Source organism: Gavialis gangeticus, unplaced genomic scaffold (assembly GCF_001723915.1).
Source record: "Gavialis gangeticus isolate Ggan-Ray unplaced genomic scaffold, GavGan_comp1, whole genome shotgun sequence".
NCBI lineage: Eukaryota > Metazoa > Chordata > Crocodylia > Gavialidae > Gavialis > Gavialis gangeticus.
In genome coordinates this window covers 183,271,329-183,281,596 of record NW_017728992.1, presented here as the reverse complement: position 1 = coordinate 183,281,596, position 10,268 = coordinate 183,271,329, and the positions used below count along the sequence as shown (strand labels likewise).

Sequence of the window (10,268 nt, the reverse complement as noted above, 5' to 3'; positions counted from 1 at the left end):
TGGAAATTGGGGAATATGTGGCTCCCTTTCTGCAAGAGGGGAACAGTGCAGTATAAAGAAGATGTGACCTGGCCATGATCATGACGTAAAGCTGTGTCAGAAAAGGCCAGAAAGAACCCTTGTAAAGTCCTCTCAGTCCAGTGTCTTAGCCACAAGACCATCTAGATTACATCCTGTAGGAGGAAATTACAATCATGTTAACTACTTTTCTGATTCTGTTGCAGATGTATTGTGAGAGGTTTATATGTATCCTGAGAATACTTGGAACCACACTCTTTGGGGTCTCCCTCCTGCTTGGAATCACAGCTGCTTACATTGTTGGCTACCAGTTTATCCAAACAGACAATTACTATTTCTCTTTTGGACTTTATGGTGCTATTCTAGCATCCCATCTCATCATCCAAAGCCTGTTTGCCTTTTTAGAACACAGGAAAATGAAAAGATCACTAGAGACTCCAATCAAGTTGAACAAAACAGTTGCCCTTTGTATTGCTGCCTATCAAGAGGATCCTGACTATTTAAGAAAATGTTTACTTTCAGTAAAAAGGCTGACCTACCCTGGAATTAAAGTTATCATGGTCATTGACGGGAATTCAGAAGATGATATTTACATGATGGATATTTTTAGTGAAATCATGGGCAGGGATAATTCTGCCACCTACATATGGAGGAATAACTTTCATGAAAGAGGTCCAGGTGAGACTGAGGAATCACATAAAGAGAGCACGCAACATGTAACTCAGCTGGTCCTCGCCAACAAAAGTGTTTGCATCATGCAGAAATGGGGTGGAAAAAGAGAAGTCATGTACACAGCATTCAAAGCACTCGGGAGAAGCGTGGATTACGTACAGGTAGGTATGAAAGCACAAGGGCAATGCCAATTCAAACATGCCTTGAAATAAAGTGGCTTTTATATACACTCTAGCCCATCCTAGTCCCAATGAAAACAGTGCTTCTTTCAGTCTTATTTGGAAACAGTATGACCGTTGAAAGCATATTTTGTAACTTTTTTAAATGGCTACACTATCTGTGAATATGCTAAATCCATGTGCTGCTGTTAGTAGAGAAGTCTGAGGGATTTTCTGAAGCTTACAGCCCTATTCGCTTATCAAAACAGCTCCATTTCTAAAAAGCACTACTTTAGCAGATGCCTGCTTTACCAGTGTAAGTCAAGATCAGAGGTAATTTTCATTCTCTGATAAGCTCAGAGGCCCTGTGTGCAAACATGTAATAATCTATAAGGTGGTTCTAGAGGAGTATCTCAAAGGACAGACAGACTTAGTAGGGGGAAAAAACAGACATTTTTACATCTTCTAAGCTTTTTAGGACCAGTCAGTAGAGGGTTCAGAGTAAAGTTCTTAAAAGAGAAATTATCCAGCTAGGAGGAGCATTCACTTGATTGGCTACAGCTGCATTACCTCACTCACCACAATTTGGCCCTTAGAGCCTTTATGACTCTGTTCACTTAAGAATGAATTAAGCTGGGCCCACTCTCCCTATTTTCAAAGTGGCAGATTTTTTTTCCAGCTGTCCTGGATCCTGTAGAAGTCTTTTCTCTGTTTTGGCCCTGATTTTCAGCCCCTACATATGGAAGTACTCCTTTCTCCTGGAAATAGGCCTACTGACTTCAGTCAGAAAATGCTACTTACATAAGTAATGTTAGTAGGATCAGGCCATTTGTATGGACACTGAAGATCACTAGTGATTTTAAACTCAATTTGCAGTTTCTGAGAAGCTGAGAGCATTATCAGGATTTAGACGTCCTCCCTCTTTATCCTTGTGGACCTCAAAGTCAGGTGCCTCGAGCTTTATCTTTAAGGATCCTCTTTTGACGGTCAGTCTGCTTCCTGCCAGAGCTTCTCTCCTGGGCTGTCAGAGGTTCCATGTTCTAATCACTCAGTCTTTCTTGGCACATTTACATATGCAATTAAGGTGAATGAATATACTTCTGCTCAATTTGAGCTGGAGTAAGCTAATCCTGATATCACCTTCTACATGTGCATTTAAGCTCAGTAACTTACTGTGCTGCTGGATACCACTTGTATCTGACAAGACTATTCGGCAGCGCAGTAAATTAGTCTACTATATCGTAGTTGCCATGCACGTGTAGACAGTGAAGCTTTACTGCACAGCAAATTAGTTTTCTACTCAGTAAAGTGTCTCGTGTAGCTGTGACCTTTTACTACTGCAGAATCATAGGCTGATAGAAGCATGCAAGATTTGAACATCCCCTATCTAAGGTTATGCAAAAAGGTCACCATGGTGGCTGAATAAATACAGAAGGGTCTTCAAAGGCAGGAAAATCAAGCACCACTACTGGAGAGTGCAGGAAATAAGTCTTTTATCAGGATATGATCGGTTCTTATTTCATTAATAGGGCAGAGTTTTTTTTTTTTTTAAATCTCTCTTGCCTGTCCTGTTAGAAAACTCAGATTGGTGTCTTCCAAAAAAACTATGGATTCAATTCTCCACTGTCCTGCACCTTTTATCAGATAATGAGTGTGCAAGGTGAGTGTAAAATTACTGTTACTGTCATCTGAGAGCAACTTGCACTCATTTTACATGTCCATAGCTACAGAAGCATCAAGGCAACAAGAAGTCAGACCCATCCTATCTCCTCTATTTTCCTCAATCCTTTGTATCTGATCAGGAGAGCTGTTTTAAAAGTGTTTCTGCTAAGGGAATGGTAGCCAAAAAACAGCAGTGCTTTCATTCCATAGACATACTTCCAGCTTTGACAGCTTTGTTAGGTCTAGTGTGCACCTAATTGTGACTAAGAGGGGTACCTGAGCATCTCATAGTTTCTGCACAAAAGGCCTGATGAATGCCCCAGAAACTCAGTGGTGGCAGTGATCCCTCACAGTTGAGGATGATGACTCCCACAGGTCAAGTTGGAGTTGTAGATGAGTCCATTGATGGCTAAGGTGGCCTGTCCTAGAGCCGCAGACTGTCAGGCAAACACAACTGGCAATCGTTAAAGGAAGGGTCAGACCGCAGATTTCTCAACTTGTTTCCTTTCCTTCCATTTCAGTCATTTTTCTCATCTCAGAGTGATATGGTTTTCCTCAAAGTAAGATGTACATTCTCTCACAAGGTGCTGCCATGTAGTCCTGTCCCTGGCTAGTTTTTCCCAATTTGTGGTGTCAATGCCATGATTCTTAAAGTTTGCCTTCATGGTGTCTTTAAAGCATTTCCTTTGGCCCCCAAGGCTAAGTACAGACAGTCAGGAGCCCAAGGCTGAATTGAGTCAATCTTTGCAGGTTAGTCTAAGCTGGAAAGATTAAACTGAGAAACAACTGGACACAGATTTACCTTTGATTCAGGAAATGCAGCCACATACTTGCAGTGATTCAGGCCAGTAGCTAGGGGGCACTAGACCATAGCTCTCTGACACTTCCTCTTCTTCCTGACCCCAAGGTCTCTGATATTTGCAGTCTAGGATCACAACAGCAGGGCTCTGAAGGGTTGCTCATCACTTCCTCTTCCTGCTTCCTGGTGCCTCTGGGATTTGTAGTCCACAGTTGCAGCCGGCAGTAACTTTCAGTAAGTTTAGCAGGGCAGGGCAGCTCAGACCACAGCCAAGGTTTGCCAGGGAAGAGGGGGGACAGTCCCTGCCAGTCCCCTTCCCCCAAACTCTCTCTGCTGGAGCAGACAGCCCAGCCCAGCCCAGGGCTGGAAAGCATGCAGGGGTGCTGGGGGACTCTGTTTTAACTTGAATGAGGAAGGGGGTCTGGGACAGAAGTTTCATAAACTGGTTTGACTCAAATCAGTTAAGTCTGATACTACATTCAACCAGGTTTATCTTAAACCAGTTTTAGCCTTTTTGAAACTGGTTTATGTGCACGGAGCTTCTGTTCTGTTACAGGGTTAAACCAGTTTCTGATCACTTCAACTGGTTTATGTGTAACTTCTATGTGTCCTTTGTCCCAGAAACTAAGGCTACTGTAAATCAGACACCAAAGTCTATTAAAGACTGATGCAGGCAGCTAAGGCAGGCCTTGCATTAGACAGAGGAGGTCTCTGGACAAAGGTTATGGTATGGACCCCTCCCTTCTCTACACACACACACTGTATTAACTTTGCCTGATGGGGCCTCCTTGACCTGGGATCCCAGGGAATTGCCTTGGTGGCTCACCCTTAAAAATGTGACCTCTGAATTAAGGTCACATATACACTGTAAATGTAGTTGTGTCTCAGTGGATCAGGGTCAATATGGGTGTACCCACAATACAGTCAAAGCAAGGCCTATTTTGCAATTGCGGGCCAAAGTGGTTCCAAAATGGCTAGTGATTCTAAGTGACTTTTTTTTACAAGTGCCCAACGGGTGATACTTTAGAATGAAACAGATTTTCAGAAAGTGTTGAGATTAATCCTCTGAAGATCAGACCCTCCCTGCTTTAAGATCACAGCAGGCACCCCAAAAATGAGCCATACACAATCACTAGTAATTTTTGAGATAGTGGCCTTACAGCCCCTAAATACAGTCCCTTCTGTATTGCCAAACAGAATCAATAAGTTAGTCATGCATATAGACACATCTGCTGTAACTTCCCTCATGCAGTTGCATTTGTATTTAAAGAATCCGGGTGTCATTTTTGTAGTATTCTGTGATGCTGTGGAAGTATTTTGATGTCACTCATATCCTTACATGAAAATACAACCTGTTGATTACCAGGATATATTGGACCAGTCCATTTCTTGCTCCTATTTATTACATGAATATGGTCAGGAGATACAAGGGAGGCACTGATCCAGGCTGGTAGACAAGGAAGGGAATTCCAGTACTAACCTTGGGTCCTATAAGGTGTTAAATGCTTGAAATAAATGGGATCCAGGGGTGCTTAGCACCTTCCAGTCTATATTTATTTTGATTGGGAAGCTCCCTTTAACACTCTTTCTCTCCTCCCCTCCCTTCTATCCCCTCTATGTAATGAACACTATTCACCTGCAAAGGACTTGCCTTGACAGCATTTAAGCCTTGTCCCAAACTATGCAGCTAATTTAGTGAGGGTAGCTTCCTTGCTTGAATCCTGTCCAAAAGCCTTCTTTTCAGCTCCCAGTCTAACAGCTCTACTCTGTACTCACTCATACCCTCATATCTTTATCCTACAACTGATTGTGGATGCTTCAAATAAGTAGTCAGAGTGGTTAAATGGATAACAGTTGTGTTCATGGACCCAAAGACTAGGATGCCTATACAGAAGTATCACTGGAATTTAATGGATACTCTGCTCATCCCTAGTTGTTTAGATGTTACACTGCTGAGGCCCCACCTAGTCGAAGGAGGGTTTCCACTACAATGCAATTCCACTTATCTAAAGGCTGCAGATAATGTCCCAAATCTGAAGATAAACTGAGCTACAGATTAACAGGACAGTAGGATGGGAGAATTTAACACCAAGCAAATGAGAGAGATGCCAGATTATTTTAGACAGGCTGAAGTCCAGGGCCTCAGTCTCAGAATACAACTGCACTTCAAATCAACCAGCCTGTCTGCATGCTCCTCCTACTCTCAAAGGATATAACCTGTCCTAACGCACACAGTGTTTAGTTAATTGGTTTTGTACAGCATTGGAGGAAAATTTCACATGGTTTGAATGCCTGGGTGTGCCATCTCTTTCTGCACCACTATCTCAGTGTGCTATGCTGCATGACCCACTGCCTCTGGCCTCACTTCCATTCTTTATACTAACATTCGCGAAAATGAAAGGTATATATCAAATAACAAATCTCTGCACTACTACTAACGTACCATGTCACTAAAGTTTAAAATTGATTTGTTCTGGTATCAAAATATGTGTCTTTTATGAATTGCTAAACCCTTCTGTAAGCAAAAATAAGTTTCTTCTGCTTTTTTTACAAGCATCCATAGGTTAACTCCTCACCGATTCTTCCTCATGAATGTGGCAGACATCACCACATCACATCCAGTTAGTTTACCGATGTCAGCAGGACACCCACAAAAGTTGTGGTCTTCTGTCTAAGATTCTTAGTGCTCATCTAAGTGAACACAACTCTTGTCCAAATAAGCAAAACTGCTGTGCCAATAAAATAAATACAGCTGATATAGAAAATAGAAGGTCCTTTGTGAAGAGACCCCTGATGAAAGTTCTGTTTCATTCAGTGCTACGCTCAGTTGCCTGCTACAAGTGGCCTTTTAAACGAAGTAACAAAACAGGCTTAAAATCCAAACAGGCATTGAATTGCATTCGCCATTCTATGTACATCGAGTTGCTAAAATCATTCTTTTCTTAAATATTTTCCAATGTGTTCCCCATCTCATTTGTTCCCTGTGTTGCATTACTTACAGGTTTGTGATTCAGACACAATGCTGGATCCAGCATCCTCGGTGGAAATGGTGAAAGTTTTAGAGGAAGATCCAATGGTTGGAGGAGTTGGCGGTGACGTGCAGGTGAATACGGTGACCTTCAGATTAATTAAGAGGCACTAGCAGTAAATATCATTACAACAAATATTTCCTTGCATTTGAATGACTAGCACTGGGCATTCTTTGGCAATGTTCATGAATCCTGCTGCTTTATGTAAACCTTTTATGATAGCCACTACTATAGGATCTGGGCAGCTCTGTGCTGTAGTTAAGTCTCATAAGACCCATACAAGATAGGGTAAGGGTATTATTCCCATTTACAGGTGGAGAACCTAGATTCAGATGCTATTTTGGTGTTAGGCACTTAAATAAGGGCTGTGAACATGAGTTAACATAGGAAGTCTGTGAGGAGAGGGAGAAGGAATTGAACCAATATTCTTTGAGTCCTAAACTAAGGCTCGGACTGCTGAACCATCCTGTTAAAGACCACTAAAACCAAAAGATCCTTTAAAATCCAATATACTGCATAGTCCTTATACACTATTTGTTTTTTTTGGCAATTCTGTCAGATGGGAAAATCACTGAAGGGAATTTCACTTTAGTTAGTGTAGGTACATCTATTTTATGTCCCAAGAGCCTTCAGGGAGGGGACCCCCGAGCACACCCCCCCTACCCATCTGCTCCCTCTCTCAGGAGGCAGTCGTGGGAATGTAGCTGTGAAGCTGTTCCAAAGACACCACTGGGGCCATTTTTAACATCTCTGGAGTGCTTGAAAGTAGCCTTGTAGAGCAGCTTTGTTGCTGCATTTCCAGGTTTGGACTCATGGAGACAGGAGTGGGTAGGCGGGGCATTCCTAAGAACAGCCCTTCCAGTGAGTGCCAGGGACACGGTGTAGATATTCCCTCTCTCTTCAGATTTTAAGTAGTGCATTTGCTTTGTAATTGCAGCAGAGAGGTGTTTCTCTCGTTCAGAACAATGACATCTGTTGCCAAAATCATAAAGATAAATGCATCTTTTGTGTTGGTGTAAGTTTTATCCCTTCCACTTTAGTAGACTTTTACCATGGAGTAAAAAATGAAACAGCCAGCTAGGTTGGCCAGTAGCCAAACAGCTAACAACTGCCTCCCTATGTGAGCTGCTCTCCAGTTTCCCAGCTCTTGCAGTCTGAACAGCACAAGCCAGGCACTGCATTTTGCTCTACATATGTGAGCAGAGGAGATGGAAGACAGTGTGAAATCAGATAGGGAGGTGAATGGTCAAAGGTGCTGTAGAAAGGAAAGTTTCTGCAAAATCATAGAACTATAAAGCTAGAGAGATCTCAAAGTAAACTGGTTCAAACCCCAGCAGGCAGGTTTTATTGTATCAAGGCATGTGTCGGGGTGGTCTATCCAGAATCCTCTTAAAAACCTCTAGTGATGACTTCTGCAAGCAAGGAAGGATTTTGTAGTTTCCTTAGGCAGCCTGTTCCAATATCTAGATGCTTGGATATTTCATTTTTCTTTCCAGATGTCTAAAAACCCAAATCTTCCTACCTACCTTCAGTGGCTAAAGAAAGATTTCTTCACTATCCATTTTAAGTCAATCTTACAATGATTAGAAAATGTTATCATGTCACTCCTTAAAATCTCTTTTCTCCAAACTAAACATTCCCTGCTCTTTCAACCTCACCCCACGTGATTTGCTTTCCAGAACCCCATTCATCATCATTGCCTTCTTTGAATCATCCCCAATTCTTCCTCAGGCTCTCCAATATGGCTTTCCTGAAAGAAAATAGGGTAATGAGGACTCTGCTGGGGGGTGCTCCTCTCTCCTATGCTCTGCCAAGGAATCTCCTTCAAAATAAGTATAAGGTGCGATGAGCACTCCCAAAATCTGATTATAGAAGTTCCCACCCCTGCTACTTTCTAGCAGTAAATAGAAATGAAAGGAAGATGCTTACACTTTGGGGATCTGAGCCTGCCAAAGTGACTGGATACAATTCAGCAGAGAGTGGGCACATCTGTACAAGATGCTTGCTGCACAGTAGACTATTAAGCTGCACATTACACATCTCCAGCATCTACACGTGAACCCCTATTAGGCTGAAGTAAACTAATTTACTTCACAGCAGGATAGTACTTGCAAATACAATCCTGCTGTGGAGTAAACAACTCTGCGGCAGTGCACATGTAGATGCTGCCCCGGCTGGCTAGGGCACAAGGGTGCTGACAGCCAGCCCCACAATAAATCATCCTCATGGCCCAGGCAGCCTCTCTGCAGCACTTTGAGCCAGGGGGAGCATTCCCTGCGCTGGCAGGATGACTCCCCTGACTTGGCAGCCTGGGCTGCTCTGACCCAGCTCAATGTGCTCCACTCCCAGGTGCACGTTCAAGCAGCAGTAAACTCTAGAGTTTATTATGTTGCATTAATTGCACATGTAGAAATGCCCAGTGAGTGCATCTACATGAGACACTTTACTGCACAGTAGAGCTAATTACTGTGTAGTAACCATCCATGTCTACATGTGTAGATGCTTACTGTGCAGTAATTGGCTCCAATCATGAGTAAATTTGCTACCTGCAAATGCAAATAGCAAATTTACTCAAGATTACTTACTGTGCAGCAGTGCATGTGTAGACACTTGACCGGGAGCAAATATGCTCCTGGTTAGCTGGGCAGCAGAGGACGAGAGATTGCTCTATGCCCCCGGGCACTGCCTGCTGCCGGGGCAGGCTCCACCACTGGAGCCCAAGCGGGGGCAATGTCCCTCTGCTCTGGCAGCAAGGAGCTCCCATCCCCTGCTCCATGATCACTGGGAGATCCCAATCCCTGAAGCTGGCACTGGGAAAGAAAGATCTCCTAGTCCAGGGGTCGGGCTGGGAGAGAAGGATGTCCCTGTGCTACACATTGCAGAGTGGGGGCTGGGAGCTCCCCGCTGCCAGGGCAGGGGGCCATTATCCTCACCTGATGGAGCCCACCCTGGCAGCAGGCAGCTCCTGGGGGCAGGGAGCAATGTCCCAGCCGCAACCAGGAGCCTCCTTGCCCCTGGGTTAGCACCCAGCAGGAGCCTATAGCTCCTCCTGGCTGCTGCAGGGACCATTGCAGAGCTACAGGGAACAGAAGAAGTCTGCTGCTAGGAGCAGCAAATCTGCTCCTGCATTTCTGCATGTGTAGACACATGTCTGGAAGATTTTACTCTTGAGTAGTTTACTGTAAAGAGTAAACTGCTCAAGATTATTTGCACATATAGACACACCCAGTGAGAACTAAGGTTCAGAAAGTGTCTGTTCCACTTCCTTTGTGCTGTTAAGGTACCATAGAGGGAGAAGAATCTTGCTCATAACTTTCCTCAGGGGACAACCCTGACACAGGGAGAATCTGTGGATGTGCAGAGTTGGTATAAACAAGCACTTAAACCTCCATTGTTGCTTCAACCTATTCCTGAACCGGGAGAGAGAATCCAAAAACTATATCTAACACCTTGACAGACCCTCTGCTCTGCTATAGTTAGCAAAAACTGAATGCAGCAGCTGTCTGATCCCTGGAGTCTACTGGATTCCTTAAGCAGGAATAGGGAGAAAGAAAGAGAGAAAGATTTGATTAATGGGGCTGGAAGAAGATGATCAGTAAAAAATAAATAAATTATGAAGTGAGGGAAAGAACTGTTGTTTGGGGAGGGGGGACAAGTATTGATAGCACAAAAGCCACTGTAATATTGAGCTTCCCAGCAGTGCTCTTCTGAAGAGGCATGACTTTGGTAGCACAAGCAGAGAGGCAGTGGGGAAGCCTGGCTCATGGAACAGCTCATTCAGCTTGGTAGGAACTGTCTGTCCAAACCTGCCTGTTTTACTGATAATACTTGAGGGTCTGTATTAGCTGTAAGAAAGGAAATCTCTCCTCAGAATTTGCTGTCCTATATTTTGGCTAAAACATACTATTTATGAATATATATATATATATA

The 10,268-nt window shown here is 43.5% G+C and overlaps 1 protein-coding gene across 1 annotated transcript in view; it reads left to right on the top strand.

Annotated features, from left to right (window-relative positions):
- HAS2 (hyaluronan synthase 2) overlaps nt 1–10,268 on the top strand; it is a 32,941-nt gene that overhangs the window by 19,853 nt on the left and 2,820 nt on the right. The window contains exons 2-3 of the mRNA XM_019528114.1: nt 225–851; nt 6,311–6,412. Coding sequence (XP_019383659.1) covers nt 225–851; nt 6,311–6,412 — 729 coding nt within the window. The remainder of the gene's footprint in view (nt 1–224; nt 852–6,310; nt 6,413–10,268) is intronic.